This window comes from Centruroides sculpturatus, unplaced genomic scaffold, assembly GCF_000671375.1.
Source record: "Centruroides sculpturatus isolate CEXI.00-Female unplaced genomic scaffold, Cexi_2.0 scaffold101, whole genome shotgun sequence".
NCBI classification, from domain to species: domain Eukaryota; kingdom Metazoa; phylum Arthropoda; class Arachnida; order Scorpiones; family Buthidae; genus Centruroides; species Centruroides sculpturatus.
In genome coordinates this window covers 16,107-41,538 of record NW_019384361.1, presented here as the reverse complement: position 1 = coordinate 41,538, position 25,432 = coordinate 16,107, and the positions used below count along the sequence as shown (strand labels likewise).

Genomic DNA, 25,432 nt, shown 5'->3' with positions numbered 1-25,432 from the left:
ACGTTATACTTCCGTAGTGCACCGATTTTCCTTCGGTAAAGTTATTTAAAGCTGCTTTCTGATGTCAAAAACGACTTCCGATAGTTTTTTAATTTTTTTAATTAATAGATTTTATTATATAGAAGTTTAATTAATTAGGGGGGGTCAGAAATCGCAATAAAAATTATAATTTTTTAAAAATATTAAAAAATATAGGTTTAGTTTCTAGTCACCCTACTTTAAACCCTTCTCCTCCCAAACGTCTATGAGAATGTCCCAGGAAATATGACACCAGCTGTTCTCAAGGTCATCCAGATGTGTAAACAATGACTCATCGGTGTTAAATTTCACAGAAAGGCGAGACAAAGGAAACTAAATGAAGAAGCTTTTTAACCAAAATTAATGCATTTCTTTCGTTTTTTCAGTTTTAAGTATTTTTTATGCTTAATTAAAAATTTTTTTAAAAAAGTGGACAAGAAGCGGTTAAGAAGGTTGAAGGGAAATCTAGATGAGAGGATCATGAGGACAAAGACCGTTAAGAAAGGAAGTATGAAAGAAGATCTGTACTAGTGAAAGGCTCAAAAACGTTTTTCTTTTTAACCTCAGAGAGGATTGCATAGTTCGGTACAAGAAGAAGGATCGTACTTAGGCATTGAATTGGGAAGAGAATTTGAAAATCGAGAATCCTGCGATCGGCAAAGGAATCAACGAAACAGCAAGTACAATAACCTCCAAAAGAACTCCTACCCAAAGAGCATACCAGCACAGACAAAAGAACAAATCCTGGGTGACTAGACTTCCATTCTTCCCCATCCCTCACTTTCATATCCCTATTTCTCTCTTTAGGTTAAATTAATTTTAAGGTAGTTTAAGAGTTAAGTAAGATTTACTTAAACGGTTAGGCTAAGAAAATTGTTACATGACTATTCTGTGGGAAAGTTATATTCCTGAATTGTAAGAAAAACCGAAAAAAAAAAATCCTGACGTGACGCACCTTGAATTTTGTAAAGTTTTACAAGAACAGTTGGAATTCTTTAGAACCTAACCTGTTCGTCATGAATAAAGAAAGGATTGTGTAACCTAAGAAGTTGTCATGTGCTTTTTCTTTTGTTTGTATGTTTCCTTTACAGGCAACATCACATCACATAATGAACTACCACAATTGTGTGAGTCAATGCATGAAGCATATTTATGTCAAATATCATTTTGTAACAATAAAGTGGAGAATGTATGTATTATGTACTGCCCTACCAATGAAATGGTAGTATGTATGTATGTATGTATGTATGTATGTATGTATGGGAAAACATGTTAAATGTGCTAGACAACTTGGACTCTATGACTGTAAGCAAAATGGGACAAATTATTGAGGGGGAGTGTTAAATTTCTCTCCTGTCATTACCTATATGTGTGGCAATGATTTGTGTTATATGTCCTTCGTTTGTATTTTTTGTTTTTCTAATGAATAAATGGCCATGGGATGGCGTCTCTATCAAGCCTGCCATTTTTTGGTTCAGTGTGACTTTGAAACAGATCAAAGTAGTCATTTATGATTTATACTTGTAAGGTATCCTAGTTTCCATCTGTACTCATAAATGCATAAGTGATATATTTCATAGATTTAGCAGAACTAGAACTGCTGCCAGAAGAGGATATGTAAAACATAAGACCACTAGATCAACTGTTCTCAATTAGTGGTAAGCGTATCCCTGGGGTTAGACAAAATTGCTTAAAGGGGTACGCGCGGCAATCTAAAATCGGTCGATTTAAAATTTAAATGCATGAGATAAAGCAATTGAAAAAATAATGGGTGAACCATCAAAAATTCAGCAATTTATAACATGATATCGAATGCACAAATTTGTTTGTTTATAACTAAAAATATTCTTGAAATTTCATTTAAAAAATGCATTTGTGACAATACCTAAATGAAATTCTTATGCAAGAAACAAACATTTGTGTTAATTGTACAATTATCATTATCATCATGTCAGCAAAGCGGCAATAAAATATTTACTACCATTTTGAACAACATACCTCTGCGAGAGCAGATTTTCAGCCATGACAAACATGAAAACTAAACATTGTCACCTATTTCAACTCAAAGATGACTTGAGAGTGAAGCTGACCAAAAAGCAACCAGATTTTACAAAGTTGTGCAAAGAAAATTGGGCACATTGTCACATTAAAATTAAATAACCTGTGTTATTTTCATTATTATTAGAATTGTATTTTAAAAGGTAATAAATGTAAAAAAACTTATTATATTTATCACTAGCTGTCTACCCAAAGCTTCGCCCGCATTATATCGAATTTTCTCATGGGAGTAAGATTTTCTTGCAGTAAAATGTAATTTACGTCCATCTCCAACATGTAAGCTATCTATGTGCCAAATTTTAAAATCCTGTTCAGCAGTTTAGACATGAAAAGGTGACAGACAGACAGAATTACCTTCGAATTTATAATATTAGTATGGATTAATATGAATTTCTGCTATAAAAGGTACGTGAGTTTGAGCTCTTTCTTGAAGTGGTATGCAGGAAAAAATAATTGGGAACCACTGCACTAGATTACATAAATCAGATAGATGGCAGTTGCAATGTCATTATACCAGGAAATAAAGATGCAAAGTGTAAAAACAAGGAGAGGCTTTTCTAGTACTGCTAGGCAAAAACTGATAACTGAAGATTTGCTTCAGGCATATTGATTAGAGCAGTGTTTTTCAACCTGTGGGTCACGGCCCCCAGAGGGGTCGCAAAGCCTTACACGGGGGGTCGCAGAATGAAAGAAAAAGACAAGTGTTTGTAGGTCCTACACTACAATAAAAAAAATCTAGAATTTCAGTGAGAATGCTGTGCTTGTTTATTTTACAGTACAATTGGTTTTTCGATCAATATTTAAAGAAAGAAAATTAAATATGTAGTTTTTAAAATCATTGATATAGTTTTAATATGGCCCTGGGGGGTTGCCGGAATTTTTTAACTTGTAAAGGGGTCGCGTATTCAAGAAGGTTGAAAAACACTAGATTAGAGTGTTGCTTTGGTATATTATTTGCTGATTGTTAATGTGAATTATCCTAACTATTGAATTTTTAAATCAATTAATACATTTTTAAATTTACTAATAGCCACTGTCTTTTGATAATGGTGTTTTGTATTAGAATTATATTAATACCATTGTTTTTATTGAATAATCCATTGACTTATGTATATGTGAATAGTGCAGTGCTCTGCAACTAGTAATATAGTTCTCTGCATAAGGTACTTCCATATCGTGGCTGTGACTGGTTGCGTGAATTGCCCCTTGGATAAAAGAAGAACCCGGATGGAGGAAGTATTTAAAAAGGTCCACATGGAAGGCACCTTTCCTTTTTTTTTTGTTCTTCTGTCTAGGTTGGTTCGATGTCGTCCTGAGATTAGGAGCGGTGATATTACCAAAGGAAGATTTAATACAGAAAAAACATTAAGGACAGTTCTGAAAATACGAAGAAAGAAAAGAAGGACTGCATATAGGAACAAAAGGATTGTAAATTGTAAAGAGGTATGATAGAAATATGACAACTGTATATATCAGGAATGGCCAACTTTTGTGTACATAAGATCTACTTTTGATCTTAAAAATGTGTTGCAATCGACTCGTTGTCGTAGGCATAGTCTAAGTCAGGGATGGGCATTCCGCGGCCCGAGTCGCATAAAATCTGTATAAATATATTAATTTCCTAGCTTAAGAAGTATTCAGCAAAAATTCAAACATTATTTTCTACAACTTGTATGTGTGAATAGTTTTTCTTGCAATGAATTTAGAAAAAATTAAAACGAGAAACCAGCTAACAGATCGCCTCGAAACTAATTTAAAACTAGCAGTGACTAATATTTAATCAAGTATTTTTGATACATTACGTTTACATCAGTTCTAGACGCTAAATTAAGTATACCCATTCTATTTTATAATTATATATGAATAAATAATTGTGATTTACCGGCATTTCCCCCCTCTTTTATCTTGTATGTGGCCAGCGTTAGTTCAAAAGTTTTGAAATGCGGCCCTTACACAGAAAAAAGTTGCCCATCTCTGGTCTAAGTGGCGAGGGGGAGAGAGGTGTGAAATACATACTAAGTTTAGATAAAAAAGAAAAGCCACAATTTAATTTAAAACATGAAGAAAAGGTACTTGCATTTTAAACAGAAGAAAAATTAAAACTCAACATTGTCACTTTCGGGGACCACCACTTTACCCTTTTTCTCTCTACCGTGTTCCGACCTACTCTCTCCGTCCCTTCTTTTTTTCGGTTTTACGACCCTTTGTCTACATTTCTTATTCCCCTTTTACAACTGTACGCAAATGGATTGCACATGGACCGACAAAACCGCATCCAAGGGAGAAAGAGGAGGTCCGATATCACTAAAGTTGCATTTGCGCGTTGCGTTCAGTTACAACTTACAAGTGTAACACATTAAGTGAAGACATCGTGAGCGATCGACCAAAATTGGTTTTGCAATCGACTTGTTGGCCACCCCTGGTATATATCATCCTGTAACCAATTGTATAAATTTGTTCTCTATCTTTCATGGCAGACAAATTTGTCATCGCGTAAAATATATTGTTAATTAAATTAATAGCATCGGTCCAAATTGGTGTTTTCTTATTGTGAAGTCCTCAGTGCGATTCATTATCTTTATACTAAGATATACTTCAGTATATCATAGACAGTATAATAGTCAACAACAATATAACATTTTGTTTTGTAATGATTGTTGTTGGTTTACTACAGTGGTCAGATCTGCCCCTTCTCAGGTTTGGCAAGGCTTCTCAGGTCAAACTCTCAGGTAGAGTTTGGTCTTTGGATTTTTTCACAAGGACCAAACTTTATTAAACTAGTAATGTCAATACTGGTGTAAAGTTTTTCATTTTTAATGAGCTTTGGAGTAAGGTTTGTTAAATGAACATTTAAAACTGAAGATTAATGCATTGTCATTCCTATCATCATTATTATCTTCCCAGTGTTCCCAAACAGGGTATTATGCATATAACAACATGTGTAATGTTTCTGTTTGTGTGCCAACTGCAAGATCACAAAAAAGATTCAAAATACTTAAAGTTAGAAACAACCTAATGAGAAGTGACCTTGCAATCAATGGTGGCTGAAGTGATAGATCAAGATTTTCTAATTCTAAGAAACAAGCACCAATTATATTTATTTGGTTAATATAAAAACTACACCACAGCTGTTATACTCAACAATAAAAAATTGTGGCTGTACACCATATTAGTGTATATATTAATTTAAGTATATTGCTTCTTTACAGACACACTAAGGTGACATTATTCAACACTTGGCAGATTATTCACCACTTTATTCAGTTGGGACGCTATTTACAAGTCGCATTTCGGGCATTAGCCCCTCTTCAGCCAACTCAAAAGCACATATCACAAGCGTACAGATGTCATACAGGATGGACAGTTTCATATTCTATATATCAAGTGGACAATAAACAGATTCGAAGATAACTGCTTGACGACAGGGCTGTAATCTATATTTGCATATTACACCAAAATTCATACAATAACTGTTGTCACCTTTTTTATGACTAGTTTCACACAAAGTCATCCCAGCGACACTATTTGGTCTGCTATAGTTTATATACAGACATCAAATTCACACGTTACCAATTGTAGCTTTTCATAAAACAACACGCGAAGACAAACTTGTTTTACGAAAAGCTACAACTGATAACGTGTGAATTTGATGTCTGTATATAAACTATAGCAGACCAAATAGTGTCGCTGGGATGACTTTGTGTGAAACTAGTCATAAAAAAGGTGACAACAGTTATTGTATGAATTTTGATGTAATATGCAAATATAGATTACAGCCCTGTCGTCAAGCAGTTATCTTCGAATCTGTTTATTGTCCACTTGATATATAGAATATGAAACTGTCCATCCTGTACGACATCTGTACGCGCGTGATATGTGCTTTTGAGTTGGCTGAAGAGGGGCTAATGCCCGAAATGCGACTTGTAAATAGCGTCCCAACTGAATAAAGTGGTGAATAATCTGCCAAGTGTTGAATAATGTCACCTTAGTGTGTCTGTAAAGAAGCAAGATAAAATCAACAACACGGTTTCATCAGAATCAAAAAATTTAAGTATAGTTTTAGTCCTCTCCTTTGTTCTTTGTTTCTTCTTCCTTCCAGAACTTTCCTTTCTAACTCTTTTCCTTTGGGTGGGGTAACCGATTCTTGGAACCATGGAGAACAATGAAAGCCCGGAGCTGATGAGATAAGGGAAGAATGCATCAAATGTGGTGCTCCAGGTCATGAATGGCAAAGACTGGAGAATTTGAGAGAGTTTGAGAAGAGAATTGGATTTTTATCATAGTTACAATAAAAGGGTGTAGTAACTAGGTGTAATGAGAAACCTAGTGAAGACAACGATGATAGACTTTTCAGAAAAAGTCAACATGGTATCCCACCCAAAATTGTGAAATCCAACAAAACCCCAGGTATTTCACTCCTTACTGTATTCTATTTTCTTGGATTCTCTATTCTCTATCATCTTTCTTTCCCTAGTTGTAAGTTAGCACATAAGTATTAGTCATAGTTTTTGGTCACAATCTATATTTGTTGCAAACGGTATTTTGTCATTGTCTCCCAAAATATTGTTCAACGCTGTATTGTAATAAATTACTGCAGAGTTGGAATCTGAAAAAACTTGTTCATATACACGAAATAAAATACTTTGTTCGACCATACTGTTGCTTAGTTATTGATATATCTTTCCTTTGTCGGTCTATGTACATTTTGTGTGAACTTCACGGAATATCTCAATATAAACAAATCTAAATCCAACTTACATCTAAACTTCCACAATCTGATACAAAAAATAAACTTAAAATAAATGCACCTTTGTCACTCAAGTCACAACTGCAAATTAATCCAATTAGAATCATCACTTGTTATTTTCAACAACAATAATTATAGCATTTTTCCAGACATCCAAGGATATTCAATCCTTGAAAGTTCAATTTATCTTTTAGATGTACCAATTGTATTCCTAAGTACAAGAAAAATTATTACTGTAATTTCATGCCTATGATTCACAGGTGCAACTTTTTTGTCAATAAAAAGTTTAACCCATAGGGTAAATTTTTATAATGAATAGAATTCAAACAGATATAAGATATTTGGAAAAGTTTTAAGAGTCTATTCTCTTCTTTTTATTATGTTTAAGTCTTAAAAGTAAAATATTTAAAAAAAAACACACACATACAGAATAGCCTACAAAAGTAGAACCCGTCAGGTTTTTTAATGATCTTGCTTTTCAAATAATTTTTAAATAGATTATTAACATTCTTTAAAATGAAGAAAGTATATTAAAAGGAAAAATAAATAATTATGCACATATAATCAATGTCCAGCAAGAAGAAACTACACGAAAGCAAATGTTTTCATCTGTATTTAATGGGCATCATCAGTTTAACTGACCTTTGCAGTTCAAATTCAGATGTAAAACAAATAGTTTGTACAGAAAAGTTACTGGGAATAGGCAATTGCCATCCACATGTCAAAAGAGGAGTGACTTGAGAGAGGGAGAGGGTTGTAAGATTAAATTTCATAGATTGACTTCCACATAGGGAGGAAGAAGTATACATCAGGGGTGACCAACAAGTCAATTGTGATCGACTGGTCAATTGCAAAACCAATTTTGGTCAATCACTCATGATGTCTTCACTTAATTAATTAATTAATGTGTTACACTTGTAAGTTCTAACCGAACGCAACATGTGAACATAACGCGCAAACCCAACTGTAGTGATATCGGACCTCCTCGTTATCCCTTGGATGCGGTTTTGTCGGTCCATGTGCAATCCATTTGCGTACAGTTGTAAAAGGGGAATAAGAAATGTAGACAAAGGGTCGTAAAACCGAAAAAAAGAAGGGACGGAGAGAGTAGGTCGGGACACGATAGAGAGAAGAAGGGTGAAGTGGTGGTCCCCGAAAGTGACAATGTTGAGTTTTAATTTTTCTTCTGTTTAAAATGCAAGTACCTTTTCTTCGTGTTTTAAATTAAATTGTGGCTTTTCTTTTTTATCTAAACTTAGTATGTATTTCACACCTCCCCCCCTCGCCACTTAGACCAGGGATGGGCAACCTTTTTCTGTGTAAGGGCCGCATTTCAAAACTTTTGAACTAACGCTGGCCACATACAAGATAAAAGAGGGGGGAAATGCCAGTAAATCACAATTATTTATTCATATATAATTATAAAATAGAATGGGTATACTTAATTTAGCGTCTAGAACTGATGTAAAACGTTATGTATCAAAAATATTTGATTAAATATTAGTCACTGCTAGTTTTAAATTAGTTTTGAGGCGAGTCTGTTAGCCAGTTTCTCGTTTTAATTTTTACTAAATTCATTGCAGGAAAAACTATTCACACACATAAGTTGTAGAAAATAACGTTTGAATTTTTGCTGCATACTTCTTAAGCTAGGAAATTAATATATTTATACAGATTTTATGCGACTCAGGCCGCGGAATGCCCATCTCTGATTTAGACTATGCCTATGACAACGAGTTGATCGCAACACATTTTTAAGATAAAAAGTAGATCTTATGTACACAAAAGTTGGCCATCCCTGTTATACATCACTCCTCTTTTGACATGTGGATGGCAATTGCCTATTCCTAGTAACTTTTCTGTCTGAACTGTTTGTTTTAACAGCTGAATTTGAACTGCAAAAGTCAATTAGCTTGATGATGTTCATTAAATATGGATGGAAACAGTTTCTTCTTGCTGGATTCTGGTTATATGTGCAGTGTTTATTAATGTATACCCAGTTTTCAATAGTTGAGAAAATAAATTACATCAAATCAAAAATATATACAAATATAAAAAAATATAACTTTTTGATACAAAGTTTTACTGTATTTTTAATTTAATATTTATTAGTTTCATGTATGCTATAAAATTTAATGTGAAAAATAACAAATTTACTTGGAAAAAGTAAATAATAATAATACAGTATCTAGGAGAAAATTTAAAAAATATAATCCTACCTGTTTTTGTTTTTCCCCTACATTAACTTTTGCTTGTGATATTAGTAAACTCAATCCTGACAGATCAACCTGAAATATTTATAGTATATAACAACAACAAACACTTCAAAATAAATACAAACAGACAAATGCTTAATTGAAGTAAAGATTAAAAAATAAATAAATACACTAATATTTTCTTCTAATAGGTCATCTACAGACATCCTGAAAAGAAACATTTGAATTTGCAAATTGCATCATCATGAATATGGTGCATTGACAGAAAATAATGCTAAAAATAATTTAATCTTAAAAACTGTGATCAGATCATAACAGTAAAAGTTACAACTGGTATCAAATGTATCAACAAAAACAGAACAAAATATGTGAAAACTTTTTTAAAGGTTATTGAGGCAAACCATATCCACACACTTAACAAAATTGTAGCATCGTTTGCATTAATTACATTATGTTTAAGGCTCTTTTGGAAAACCATAATTTTTCAGCCATTCATTATGTTCTCTAAAACGTTTTCCTATTTTGTCCTACATCAACATATCCTTCTCCAATATGGTCAGAAACAAAGAATATGATGTATTTCATAGCAGGTGTTATACTTGTGTTCCTTAACTCTTTTGCCTAAAGATCTTGATGTAATTCCTATGTACTGTAGATCTCCATTACCAGTGTTGACATCAAAGATTTTATGTAAATGAGCACAAATGTTCCTTCTTGCTTCTAGAACTTTCTTTTCTAACTCTTTCTCTTGGGTGATGAGGACAGATTCGTGAAACTACAGAAAATAAAGATGAGAAAGAGGATGAGTGATGAGTGAGAGGATGTGGGACATTCTTTGGACTGGACTTCAGAGTGGACAGATGTGGAAGATGGTGCTCTGTGTTGTCAAGAGCAGCTAGACTGGAGGAATAGTGCTAGTCTGATAGGAACTTGAATTTTAATGTAGTTATGATAAAAGGAGTATCGACTAGGTATAAAGGATAATCAAAGGAAGACGATGACAAGTCATCAGTCTGAGCGAGTTTCATGTGGCCTCCCACCAAAATTGTGCAAAGTTCCATATATCCCAAGTATTTCATTCTTCCCTATATCTGGTTTCACTGTTTATCACTCTCTCTGTTATCTTCTCTCAGTTTAAGTTAGTTTGTAAGTACAGTAGAGCGTCGATTATCCGACTCAATTGGGGACTGGGGTTGGTCGGATAACTGAAAAAACGGATAACCAAAAAATGTGAAAAAATACATTATTAGTATAGTATATTAGTATATCTCATGTAATTAGTATATTAATATATTGCTATTAATATAGTAATTATTGTGAGTTACCAAGGGTATAAGTAAATTACTTATATCACTTATTGGCGCACGATCGTGTGATCGGCTCTCTAAACTTTTTATAGGAGGGCGATAATCGCTATATGATCCGAACAGCGAAGTTCGGATGCTCGTCAGGATTCCTTGACACCAGTTAATCAATCTTATTATACGCGGATTAACACGCGTTTGCGATCTGATTCGGAATCAATTGAAGAGACATTTAGGTATATTTAACAAAAGTAAATTTAATAATTCTAAAACAAAACGAATACAAATAATCGATGAACAACAATTAAGCGACAAGCTAGAGGCTAAGACTTATTCTATGCTAATGCGCGATCGAGAGAGAGAGCTCACAAAATCTTTCCAAAACATACGACCTGTTTAGTTGTCGTCGTCTTCTTCCCTGTAGGTAAGGGACACCTTGTAGATAGAGTTCATATTACTTTCGTACGGGAGATCAATACGTGCACAAAATATAAAAGTATCACTTCTACGTGTAGACTCGGGACTTAGTCTATGGGACTCCGTTAAGGGCGTTGGTCATCAGGAGGAAAACTGCGTGGAGTTTTGACGCTTCGGATCTGTCGAAGAACTCCCCGAATTCGGACTAAATTCCCTTATATCTCCTGAATTTCGACCAATCATCGGCCAGTAACTCTTTCGTGAGAACGGACGAAAGGGGGATGAATGAGAGGTAACCATTTCCCATCTGAGCGAGATTTTTAACCAGATAAGGGAAAGTCAGAGGATGTTCTCCTCTGTGAAAGGAAGTAGCATCTGTTATCTGGTTTTTTCCCACGTCTAAAACACTAGTTTTTCACAAAAATGAAGTAATATTTTGTGTCGATATTTAAACATATTTAATAAAAATTATTAAATTAGACCCAGGGCCTTTCGGATCTCACATTAGTATATTAATATAGTAAATTAGTATTAATGTTGTAATTAATATAGTAATTAGTATATTAATATATTGCTATTAACCTACTTTGTGTTGAATTTTCATCGATGTTAAGCCTAACAAAAATTTTTTAAAAATAATAATAGTTGCTATTGTATCGTTAAAAGTTAGAAAATTAAGCCTCGTTTAAATACTGGCTCCCTTTCATGGTCAAGCCATGTTGCCAGCTAAAACACGTAAAAATACTATTAAAGTAGCCAAGACATGCCAAATATTGTAGCGCCACATCACTAGCAGACATTTGAATTTGCCGACTATAACAGTCGGTTAACCGATGTGACGGTTAATCGGGGGTCAGATAATCGATGCTCTACTTTACTAGTTATAGTGTTTTCCAATATCATTTTATAGTATATGTCGCAACCACTGCGTATTTATGTCATTGTCTGCTGTTGATATTTGTTATCGCAGTGTTGTAATTATTTACCATTTGAGTTGGAATCTAAAATAATCTGTACATATTTTGCAAAATAAAATACCTTGTTTAACTATATACTGTGCTTAATATTCATTTGGTATGTTCTCCTTTGTTGGTCAACATGTATTTTGTGGAATAATCAGTTTTACAGCCTATACAAAGTTTTAGCTTAATTAAGATGTATCTGATAAGTGGCACTCTTGTCTGGAATTTTGAATACCAATAAAGTACTTGACCAAATAACCAGCAAGCTTGGGATAAGAATTGTTCAGATTTATGGGTTTTTCGGGTTTTCTGGACACAGGATAAATATATACTTAAAATATAAAATAAACAATGGAAAATAAAGTACAAAATTGTATTTAACACAACATATGCTAGCAGTCATATTGGAATTAGCATTGTGCAATGTGTATGCTACAGAAGCCAAACAAAGCAGCTACATGATGAACTACAACTTACAATAAACCACCAAATTCAAAACTAGCTGGGTTTTCAGGTAATTTCAAATTTCTGGGAGCCAGATAATTAATCTGGTACTGCACTGATTTCTATTTTACTATTAACATTAATATTTTTAAAAAGTGTTCATTTTTAATTTAACTAAAACTAAATCTTTCAGATATGAATGAACTAGAAAGCATTTTAAAAAAGAAATCACTTAATTCATTTTTTTAATTTTATAAAAAACTACATATATATATATATATATNGAAAAAAACACAAATTGTAATGCATTTAACTTAAAACACTATTTAGTAGTAGTCTATCTGTTGTGCAAAGTTTTTTAAAGATGATCTATCGCATCTTTAAAAAATTTTTTGATTCACCAATTGTTCTTAAGCTTTTTTGTTTGATTAGTTTAATTCTGTAATTCATTTTAATAAAGCAAGAAAAAGATTAAATAAAAGAATAATAATAATAAAAAAAATTAGATTAAAATAAATTTGAGTTAATATATAAAAAAAAAAACCACTCAAATCAAATATTTAAAAGTGAAAACTAGACAAACTTTAGAAAAAGTACAGTTGACTGCTTTCAGAACAGCAATCAAATTCAAACTATTCAATTCACTTTTTTTTTAATTTAAAAAACTTCTTTATATTCAACAAATAAGCTTTTTTTTACATTTCAACTACAGTGAAGCATTGAAAATCTGGACTAATTGGAGCCAGACCCCATCCAAATTTTAAATTTATTTGGATTTTCAAATTTACATGTAAATTAGCATTTTAAGTACTGTACATTCCAAATACACTATCAATGACTCTCCAACAATAATTCAATTTTAGATGTTTTAAGTTCAAACCAATATTTCAAAAAGAACGTAGTAATACTTTACAAAGATTCTAAATATAATTTACAGAATCACTTTAAACAAAAAATACACTAATCATAATTTCAATATTAAAAAATTACAAATTCTGAATGAATGTTAGAATATCAACAATGCAGGGATGAAAGAATACAGGCCAAAAAAACAACAAAGTTACCATTGAAAGGATTAATATCTCTTTTTCAACAGCTGAATCCATCTCTGAATTTTAACATTTCACTATATTTCATTACAAATGCAAGACTAATTTCAGAAATATTCCATATGTTCTGATTAAAATCAACAAGATGTCTTTATAAATCTAGATTATGATATTTATTATTTTCAAGCATCATAACTTTAGAATAGCCAATAAAAATCTACAAATAAGGTTAATCTGACTTTAACCTATAAAACAAATTTTTTAAGCTTCTAAAATCAAAACCCTTGTACTTACTATGTAATAAATACACAGGAAATAGAAGAACACTCAAATATAATCTAATGCAACTTAATTTCTAATGTCTATATTTTTCTAATAAAAATTATATTTATGCTCTTGTAATAAGAAACAGATAATTTTTTGTAATGTTACATTGGTTGTAACAGATATGAAGTTAAAATTATATATATTGTTAGAGTTAAGTTCCATTTGCTAAGAAATTAATAGTAAAATTTTTATGAAATAGAATATTACAAATAAAGAAAGAAGGAAAGGAATGGGAGCCATGGATATAGTTTCTTATGCAAACTATATAAAATTAATATATTTTGTTGTTTTTTCAATTAACATGAGATTTGATTAATACACAAAATTAATTGTGGCAATCCCTTTTTATATGCAGCAAAAATTTTAATTAATGCAGCTTTAACAGTTGTCTTTACTTAACATAGATATGTTTTTCTTGGCAAATAAGGTGTTGGTGAATTTGCTATTTTTGTTTACAAAAAAAAAAATATTTGTTATTAACTGAAAATTTGTTCTAGTGGGTGGCGATTGTTCAGTCAAGTACCAAGTACCTCTGTATTTGATTAATGTGATTTTGATATACATGGTAGCATTGAGGGATTAGCCACATTAATCAAGGGATATTTGTATAGAACTAAACATGCACTAGTAACTGTACTAGCAACTTTTTAAGTCAGTTAGAATAAACTTCACTCTTTAAAACTGGAATTTTGAAATGAAAAATAAATTTTAAAATATTCTAATTTTATACTAAAGTTTGAAGATAAGAAAAATTATTCTCAGAAGTTCAGTTTTGTTGCCTGGAAGCAATCGTAAACTAAAAGATTTTGTTTTTTTATATTAAGAACTTATGATGCATATTTTAATTCTGAACTCTATCAAAACAAAAATTTTTAACAGGAAACATCTGTTTTCAACAATACAAGAGGAAAAAATTTTCTAAAATTCCTTTTAGTAAAGTTAGTTTCTCTGTAAAAGCAAAAATTTATGCAACAATTTTTTATAGAATATGGAGCTTTAAAATTCATTTTTACATCAAGAATACCTAAATTTAATTTATAGGCTTTTATAATGTATTTTAGAATACATTCTAAAGTTAAGGAAACTTTGAAATTATTTAATAAACATTACAATTGAGAATTACAGAAAGAAAAACATTGCTATTGCTTTAATCAATGTCTGTTAAAAGAAATTGTTTTATTAAAAAAAGTAGAAAATTGACTATGTATTTGTTATATGGTACTTAAATTTTTCATTTTTATATTACTTCACCAATTTATAAATTATTAGTTAATTTATAAAAAAAATTCAGTGTAATGGTTTATAATGAAAAATTAATATATGGTAATCATTTTAGTTTTATCATTACTTATAAATCCTATTTACTTTTTTAATACTTTTGCAAGGCAATGCATTAAAACAGTAAGAAATAACCCATCTCTTGTAAAATATAAACATACAAGCCATATAAAAAAAAAATACATAAAAACAGATATTTATATTTTTATATAAATATATTAAAAGTGCATAAAGTAAATTTAAAAAGTTTAAAACAAACAAAACCAACACTAAAAAGTATCAAGCTAAATATAAAAATTTTTAATTGCAGAAACAGAATATACAAACCATCTAAAAATTTGTGTACCATACTGTATATCACTTAAGTGTGACAATTTTGTTATAAATAATTCTATTAAATATTTAACAACAGTATCATTATACAGTAGAATCTGACAACTGGTATTGTAATCATTTTGGCTTTATCCTATATCCAATGACAATAACAAAATGATATTTATTCACCCTGCCCATTGCTAAGACAACTATTAGTGGAAATTCTGATTTTATTGACTGATGTACTGTACATATCCTTTTAACAATTTTATAATTATTTTACAATTTATTAATTATAATTATTATTAGTAATTCATTCAGTACTGTTTATATGCTGGATTTTGCAGTATTGTCTTTAACAATAGATATAATATATATATAAGGGTTAAAATAATAAACATTAATGTTCAAAGCAGTAGATCAAGATTAATAATGATAATGATTGTATGCTATCACTCATATGCTGAGGTTGATGGGTACAAAAAGACAACTTTTTGTCTAATTTACCTAAAGTTAGTGATAATGTAATCAAAATTTGGTTATTGTTAAGAAAAATTTTAAGTGCATTTTTATCTTCTATGTTTTTGCTTGCTAATTTTGATAACATTAAATGACTGATGATGATACTCATGATTATTATATATTATAATGAAAAGAAAACTGTATGTAACTAATGTTATCATCACTAAATGTCCACAGTTAAAATTTATTCATGGATATACTGTATTAGAATTAATAATATTTTTATTTGCATTTTAATCAATAAGTTTCAATTTAACTTTTTAAAATTAGCATAACATGTTAATACAATCTAAAACTATTTTATAATTTCATTTTGAAGACATTTTATGATTTTATTTAAAAAACTATTTATGATACTTAATAAACAATAAATACATTAATTTAGGTAAGTTTTATTGTTCAGTATGATATGAAAAAGTTATTAGATTTAATATTATTTTAATGTTTGAATATATAAACTTAATACTAGAAAATTAAAGTTCAGTTTTTATTTTGCTTATGGAATTTAAATTTAAAATTTTATAATTTTTATAATGATATAATTTAAATAATGAAATAATAAGTTATTAGTTAATAACTTATTATTTCATTACTTAAATTATATCATTAACTTTAACTTGATGACATTATATCATAAAATTACTTTTGTTGAGGTTAGTCAAGTTATTAAAAAAAAAAAAGAGTGTTTTCTTTTTTATAATCTCAAAATTTTGCTATAAACAAATTCAATATCTCTAAAATTTCTAAACAGATTATCAAATTAATAAATTAGAAAAATTTTATTTGGAATATTATTACTTTTATATTTTCTAATCTTATGTTTGGATTGAAAGATGGAACAGAGTAATAGTAACCAAAAAAAAATATTTAATCCAGAAATAAAGTTTTGACATACATAAACTATAAGCAGATTTAAATTTAAATATATTTTTGAATTTATTAATTATGAATTACATTTGCATATCTTTTATATATTATTAAAATGACTAGTATATGATAGAAAAAAATAATAATAATAATAAGCTAAAGTAAATGGAAAATTAGAAAAAATAAATTTCATTAGTTTTTCATACTAAAACATATTGATTTTTATCATTTATTTTCAAATGTAGTTTCAGAATGAATTCTTTTTAAGTAATTACTTTTCAANTTTTTTTTTTTGCTTGTACTGTTCATTCGTAATCATATACACCTCCAATATCCAATAGAGCTAGGTCACTTGCGTTACTCCAATCCAAGTCTCCCTAGTCGCTAACTGTAACTGATTTAGAACCAGCATGCACTGCAAATTACTCTTCGCATTGCAAAATGATACACGCATGCGTCAGGAACTTCTGTTCGAACAAACCTCACCTGCAGTCCGGGTCAGCGATTTTAAAAAGGTGTCAACCCTAGTCTCGGATGACTCAAACACGTGTTAAACGAACAAAAATTATTATTATATCCAGACAATTTTTGGTTAAAGCCAGATAATCTGTCAATAATTTGGCAGATTGTCTGGTGTTAATCAAAAATCAGGTTTGTGGAGTTATTGTTTATACAAAATATTATATTGGAAATTAATTACAAATTTTATTTTCAAAAAAGATATAAATTCAGTAAACTATATCAAAACCCACTGTTTATGTTTTACCATTACATTATACATTAAATTTATCTCATAAACTAAAAAATTGCACAAAACATATAATGTATGTTGCCAGAATCAATACAATTAAAAAAATATGAAATATTGAAAAATACTGCTTAGAATAATAACCAAAAATTTTATTACTTGTAAGACCATAAACTTGATACAGANATTAAGTGCACGATTTATTTCTAGGATGCAATTTAATATATAATAATTATAACTGTAATAATTATTATTTAACATAGTAGTATAATATATTAATTCGTGTATTAAACATTAAATTACACTCGAGTCCCTTTTGTTCGTCTTCACTGCAAGCATCAGAATTATAAAGAAATGAAACCTTTACAGGGGCATCGTTTTATATTAATTTTCACAAAAACATAAATAAGATTAAACTAGAATTAAATTGATATAATAAAACGAAAAATTATCGATATTAAAGAACATATTTAAAAAATTAAAAACAATCATTGTTAAATGGCGTACGATCTACAAAATTTACTACAAAATTTATCTTAAGCACTATTATTACTTTGCTTTAACTATAAGTCACAATAAACGAGAGTTTAACGTCATAATAAACACGAAAAGTTAGTTTTTGAACAATCACGTGTAACGAGTGGGTGCAGACATGGTTGTCATGACAACGCAATCCGCATCCACCAAACCCGTCGCAGTGCAGATAAGCCTATTACCGAAAATTGTTATTTTTATAATTACAAGCTCACTAAGATAACTATTACAAATTTCAATAAACTAATAATTACCTCTTTGCCGTGCTTTGCATTTTTATCGCTAGATTTCCGTACATTAGTGTACATCGATAGCCTCCAAACTGTTCATTGATGTCAGACGATATAATTCCGGCTAGCACAACGCCACCTAAGAGCAAAATTTTCAACGTTATTAAATCCAAAACATCATTTTTCTATCATTAAAAAAAAGCTTTTTTAAATATTTAAATAAAACTTTTAATTCAATTTATTAATGGATGATGAATATTTAATTCAAATGTAAAAATTTGTAATTTAAAAAGACGGTACCATTCAACGAGTTGTTATTTTAAAAAAATAGATCTAATTTTTAATTATTAAAAGTTTTAACAATTAACTGATAATATTATTTAAAAAATAAAAATAATTACAAATTTCCCTTTATTCATTAAACATGTGCATGATAATTGACAAATGGGTCTAATCATGGAGTGAAGAAATATAACTAGAGCAATGGTTCTATGTTGAGGCATCTATTTGCCCGCCATGTTACCGGAGGTTTTTGGTCATAGTGTGCTTTAATATATAACAAGTTGTGTGGCTTTTGCCTGCAATAATAAATTAATTAAAGGCTATGATTATACTGTATATTTTACAAGTAAATGAACATTTCAATGCTTCTTAATTTTTGTTTAAAAGGAAAACAAAGCAAATTTATAGCGTTTTAGTAGGAATGAAATTATATTAGTTTTATCCTAATATCATTTCATTACCATCAATGATATTAATTTTGTATCGTTTCTGAAGTGGTTTTTGTGAGGACCCAACCGATGTCCGAAATCATGTAAATCGTGGTATTCTTATGTTTAAATAATAACGATAGATTAAATATGAGAGGGGGGAAATCCCATAATTTAAACAACGAGGCACAAAATGTAGACAACGAGTCTCGGATAGGGTTGCCACCTGTCCGGGTTTGACCCGGAGACTCCGGGATTGAGTGAGTTATCTCCGGGCTCCGGGGTTAATATTTTTCCGGGTTGTGCAAGTTGAAATGAATATGTACAAAATTGTATGCAAACCGTCGCATACAGTATATTTCTTTCCCCGTGTACCGAATTACTAGTGTGCTAGTCGTTGACTTAAAGACGGTAGCGTAGGGAGGCGGCAGGGGAGTCCGATTGAAATGAGCACAGAATAGTGTTACCATCCGACTCGCCGTCCTGGGATATCGTGCGTAATCTGCCGACCGTTTTTTTTTTTTTTTTTGCTTGTACTGTTCATTCGTAATCATATACACCTCCAATATCCAATAGAGCTAGGTCACTTGCGTTACTCCAATCCAAGTCTCCCTAGTCGCTAACTGTAACTGATTTAGAACCAGCATGCACTGCAAATTACTCTTCGCATTGCAAAATGATACACGCATGCGTCAGGAACTTCTGTTCGAACAAACCTCACCTGCAGTCCGGGTCAGCGATTTTAAAAAGGTGTCAACCCTAGTCTCGGATGACTCAAACACGTGTTAAACGAACTGTCAATGTCAGAATGAAAAGTTATAAGTCAGAGACAAGTGGTCATATGCAGGTAGAACTTTGACCCCAGCGCTCATAAACAATCAATCTAGGGAAACAATTTCGGAAAAGAGGGAAAGATTTAAGAGAGGTAAATCATTGCATATGATCGAGTACCCAGATGACAGAAATCGCGAGTTACGGAGCTAAATTATGAGCGCGAGTCTTGCAATTTTGTCAACAATCCCCAAGAACAATCGACAGAACGGCGTCGAGCAGACACCTGGAATCGGACCTTTCCCGTGACCCGAGTCGGTCTCGGTTTTTCCCAAAACAAAAGAGACCAATCGAGAAGCGAGGAAGGAGACGAGGGGCCAATCAGAAGTCCGAATAGTGGGAGAAAAAAACTATAAAAATTCGAAAATCAAAATCAGGGAGGCTCTCCTCCATATTCCACGAAAGGTCGTGACTTATATTGTGGTGTGTCGTCGCCAAGAACTTTGACTCCGCCGCTTCCTCCTTCCGATCGTCCGCCTTGCTCAGCGACCTCATCTCGTCCGCCCCGGGGCCAGACAGACGCCGAAGTTCTCGCCTCTCCGCATCTTCAACGAGAAGAACCTAGTGAAGGACTGTCGATTGTCGATGTAAGCACAAATGTTACCAAATAAACTGCTTTCTTGTGTAAAACACTTGTCATCATTTGCCTCCTCAGTCACGGCCCACATAAACCTTCCCTTAGGTCCATCCTGACGCGGGATTAATAGATCCCACCTAGGAGACGGCAACCTTACACAGGTGCGTGGAGTTGGTTTCAAGTCCCCTATCTCCACCGGGTCGGCTACCTTAAATTTTTCATTAATTCCAAATGACATGAAATATGTTATCAATTAACATCAGTTGATGAAATTACTATTTGTAAGAATTATTAAAATTATTCAATAAAATTGTAGACAAAACTGTCCAAAAAAGGACCACCATTTATTATTTTTTGTGTTCCAAGACTAACACATTTTCGACGACTGACCTTTCTTTTTAGGCTACTTGTCGCCGGAAAAATTACAAAAAGTCCTTTTAAAAACACATCCAATTAAAATTTTTAAAAATTTCTGAAAAAGGAATTGGTGACATATAGTTGTCTTGCTTACTTCCATCTATACCTTCTTTTGGGGGTTTCCTCTGCTTTATATCTACTAAAAATTGGCGCTGGAATATGTAGATTTTTAGAAAAGCTGCCCCCTGGTGACGATACGTGTAGAAAGTTCTGTAAAAGTTCATCCGATGGAGAATTATCTATACTAATATTATAAAGAGGTAATGTTTGTATGTATGTTAGTTTGTATGCAGCAGGTAATCTCCGAAACTACTCATCCGATTTCAAAAATTCTTTCACCAATATTTAGAATGGAACTTCAGGGTGGACATAGGCTGTATATTATTCCGTTAAACATGGGAGATGGACAGTTCTTTACGGTAAGCCTTACGGGGAAGGCTTACCGTAAAGAACTCTGCTTCTATTTATACTATTTTAGATGCGGTTTTTTGCGTTTTTGATTGCGTTTTAATAGAGTACGTCAACAGAATGTACACTAAGAAGGGATTTTTCGATATTCCCCCCGCGGGGGAGAGAGACAGGATTAAGGCTTACTGTGAAAAACTTGGCTTCTATTATACTATTTTAGATGCGGGTTTTTGCGTTTTTGATTGCGTTTTAATAGGGTACGTCAAGAGAATGTACACTAAGAAAAAATTTTTCGAAAAATTTCCCCCCACGGGGGAAGTGTTATATATTTATAATAGATACATTTTGAGCCACAACAAGGCGTGGCGGGGTCTGCTAGTTTCTAATAAAATTGTAGACGAAACTGTCCAAAATCCTTTTTGGACAGTTTCGTCTACAATTTTATTAGAAATAATTTTCTAAAAATCTACATATTCCAGCGCCAATTTTTAGTAGATAAAAAGCAGAGGAAACCCCCAAAAGAAGGTATAGATGGAAGTAAGCAAGACAACTGTATGTCACCAGTTCTTTTTTCAGAAATTTTAAAAAATTTTAATTGGATGTGTTTTGTGTTTTTAAAAGGACTTTTTGTAATTTTTCTGGCTACAAGTAGCCTAAAAAGAAAGGTCAGTCGCCGAAAATGTGTTAGTCTTGGAACACAAAAAATAATAAATGGTGATCCTTTTTGGACAGTTTTGTATACAATTTTATTGGAAATAATTCTCCATCGGACGAACTTTTACAAAATTATTCAAGTGAGATTACTTGATGTCAACTGATATCATGTATTCAGAATTTAAAATTATTTGATAATAATTCCGATCATTTCACATATCAAAGGCATACACAAAGATCACTTAATTTCGAGCGTAACCACCCTTTGCTAAATTTTCTCAGCAAATTAAGGTGTTATGTTTTTTTTATTTTTTTTGATCTTAATGAAATCTTCAGAGTTATTGATATATGGCAATATACAAGGTCTGTTCAAAAAGTATCGGACCTTTGGTCGGCAAAAATAAATTTATTGACTTTGAGGTACAAAACCCTAATCCCCTTCAAAGTAGTCTCCTTGGTAATGTATACACTTCTCCCAGCGTTCCTGCCATTGCTGGAAACACTGCTGGAACGCATCTTTTGGAATGGTTATCAGCCGGTCCGTCGCATTTCGCATGATGTCTTCTCTCGACTAAATTTGGGTTCCTTTTAGCGGCATTTTCAGCTTGAGAAATAGCCAAAGGTCACACGGAGCCATGTGGAGAGAGTACGGAGCGTGACGAACCACAGGAGTATTGTGTTTGGCGACGAAAGCCCGAATCAGATGCGCAGAATGGGCGGATGCGTTATCACGATGGAGCTGCCAAGTTTTGATCGACCACAGATCCGGTCGTTTGCGTCGCACTGTATCGGAAAGACGACGAAGGACCTCCTGGTAGTACTCCTTTGCGATGGTTTGGCCTTGTGGTGCGTACTCACGACACACCACCCCACGAGAGTCGAAAAAACTGTCAACATGACCTTTGATATTGCTGCGGACCTGCCGCGCTTTTTTTGGCCTCGAGGATCGTCCCCGAAAGCCTGCTGAATCTTGCGAATGGTTTACACTCGGGTATCGCCAAGGTTTTTGGCAAAATTTGATGTAATATCGCTGCTCACGTTGTTCAGTCATTTTCCAGCTTAGTGAAATCCGACGAGAGCGCACTACATGACCTCACTCATACGCCGATTGCCAACGACTGACGCTTTCTGCAGGCGGGAAAAAATTCAGGGCTGTGCATGACTGTCCCCTCCACAACTCCACCGAAGGATGCCTCTCTCGCATCATTGGTTTACGCGGAAAAAAATAAGGTCCGATACTTTTTGAACAGACCTTGTATAACTCCATACATTATAATATTGGACAATCTCAATTCCAGAATTGGTGAGGTAATGGACTCTAAATATAAGGGACCTAATCATCTAATTTATAATAGTCGGAAATCTAAGGATAAACAGGTTAATAATTTGGGAAAAAATTATTAGACCTCATAATTGAAAACAAACTTTTTATACTGAATGGTCGTATTAAAACTGACTTTCCTGCGGAATATACATGCTTAACCCACTCTGGGAAATCAACAATTGATCTTACAATATGTTCCGAACAGTGGCGTGACGTCATTAGAAGCGGTAGATGCGCCGCTTCCCTTGTATTTTCTAGAAAATAAATACATATTAATTTTAATTATATGAAAATAATCGCACAATATTTTATTATAACCGCATTATGTATCTTATAACAAATTTCTACACTACACGTGAAAACAAAGATAAGATTGCTATTGTATATTCAAATATTAGTGGCGGAATGGAAGCGCTTTATTGTCAGCTTCCAAATAGCCAGATTCGCGCATGCGCTTTACAGAGTACCAACTTCATCCGGTTTAGCTGGTCGAAGCCTATGACCTTGGGTGGATGCTACACATATAACGCTTCTAATTCTATCCAGGACCGGTTCTGGGCTGTTAGCCGCTTGCCCGCTAGATATTTGGCCGTCCTTGCCCAATTATGTGAATCATGAGTAGATTTATAACTTAACCCAACCGATAAGAATTTACTTGTATGTTTTTATGATAGTTCTGTATAGTTGACAGAAGTTAAAAAAATCTATTAAAATATTTGATATATTTATTCTGCTTTTATTCTGCTCTCCCATCTTATATTACTTACGAATTTCAATGTTAAACCAGTGATATTACGATTTCGTATGTCCCATCTCTACGGGGATGTAGAAAAAAACGTGTACAATTCTTGTATAAAGTTTAAAAATTAACTGTTACTTTGACAGCATCATTTACAACTAAATTTAATGAATGAGAGAGATGCACGAAGCACAGAAAAAGCTCCAGAATTTATTTTCCTTAAATTTACGATTTATGTATCCGTTTGTCATAAAAATTTGTCTTTCCACTTTTTCCCGAGATTACAAATATTCGAGTACAAAGTAACCGGTTTCGACTTATTTCTACTTAAGAACAGTGGTGTGCCGTGGCATTTGATGATAGGGAAGCTGTGCTTCTATACGAAGCCGACTTCCAGGGGCAATCAGTTAATTCTTTCTTTAAATGTATTTTTAATACATTATTTATCTGACGTAATTAATAAATAGTTATTAATAAAGTTCAATATAATTACCTATGTTATTAGATCCAATATATTCCATATGCTCTCTAAATGCCAATTCTTGCTTTGATAAAAATATATAACATCTATTTATTTAGATAAAATATATCTATTAACCGTAACTATCTCGTTATAATTTTCAATATTTATTTTATATCATTTACTAATGTTAAATTCTATTCCGCTTCGATTTCCAAATTGCTTCATATACGAAAGAATCGACGATTTTTCGTGTCTTTTGCCAGCTAAATTGTCAAAGCCATTCTTATTCCACACACTAATTTCACTCTGTAAATGCATTTTTATGCATTTACAGAGCCATTTTATCGTGAAAATATCGAACAAATTTTTTTATTGAAGCGTTTATATTTAACTTAGGCATTGGCCGTTCTCTTTTAATAATGTTTTCTTTTTCATTATATGATCTCGAGCCAAAACTTTTTTAAAATAAATTTTCAATATCGCAATTACATTCCGAATCGCTAGCCACGATATAAGGGCTAAAATTAAAAATAAAATTATAAAAACTTACTTGGTGAAATAAAATGTGTGGTGGATATACATACCTGGTACAAAACATTCTTCAATTGTATGAATATACTTTTAAAGAAAATTATAATTAAATATAGCTTTGTAATGAAACGTACATAAAAATAACATAAAATATTCTTTACTCTTTAAATCTTAACCACTTAGTCAAATAGCTCCCTACGAGTGGAATCAGAGACGGTCCTGCTAGGTGTGCGGTGTGTACTGTATATACCGCACACCTAGCAGGACCGTCTCTGATTCCACTCGTATTTAACAATAAATCCGATCAAACCGAAAGTTATCATATTCCGCAATAATTGTAAAATATCCGAAAATAACACTAAATTATATCATGAAAATACTCCTTTACAAACTGTAAATGAAATAGAATATTTAGGAGTCAGCTTTGATTGGAACTTATCTTTTAAAGCACATTTTAACAAAATAAAAATCAAAGCAAAGCAAGCCATAGATAATCTACTATTTGTATTCTAAGTTGGAAACTAACAATTTAAAAATTCACATTAAATTATTTAACTCAGCAATCGTTCCTATAATAAATTATGCAAGCCCAATATGGAGTTTAAACTATATATATAAATCGGAATATCTTCACGTCTATTATTTACGCAAATTATTCCAACTAGAAAGAACTATTCCAGGCTTTGCTCTGAGGCACGAAGTAAATCGGACTTGGTTCTTCCCTTTTGTATTGAAACGCATA

The 25,432-nt window shown here is 32.0% G+C and overlaps 1 protein-coding gene across 2 annotated transcripts in view; it reads right to left on the bottom strand.

Annotated features, from left to right (window-relative positions):
• Positions 1–18,171, bottom strand: part of LOC111641066 — a 100,410-nt gene extending 82,239 nt beyond the window's left edge. The window contains exons 1-2 of one of the 2 annotated variants that reach the window (XM_023387184.1): positions 18,061–18,171; positions 9,043–9,111 (exon numbers count right to left, since the gene is read on the bottom strand). In XM_023387184.1, coding sequence (XP_023242952.1) covers positions 9,043–9,111; positions 18,061–18,114 — 123 coding nt within the window. In that variant the 5' untranslated portion in view covers positions 18,115–18,171. The remainder of the gene's footprint in view (positions 1–9,042; positions 9,112–18,060) is intronic. The other variant, XM_023387190.1, reaches the window with a different exon arrangement.
• Positions 18,172–25,432: the final 7,261 nt, after the last annotated feature.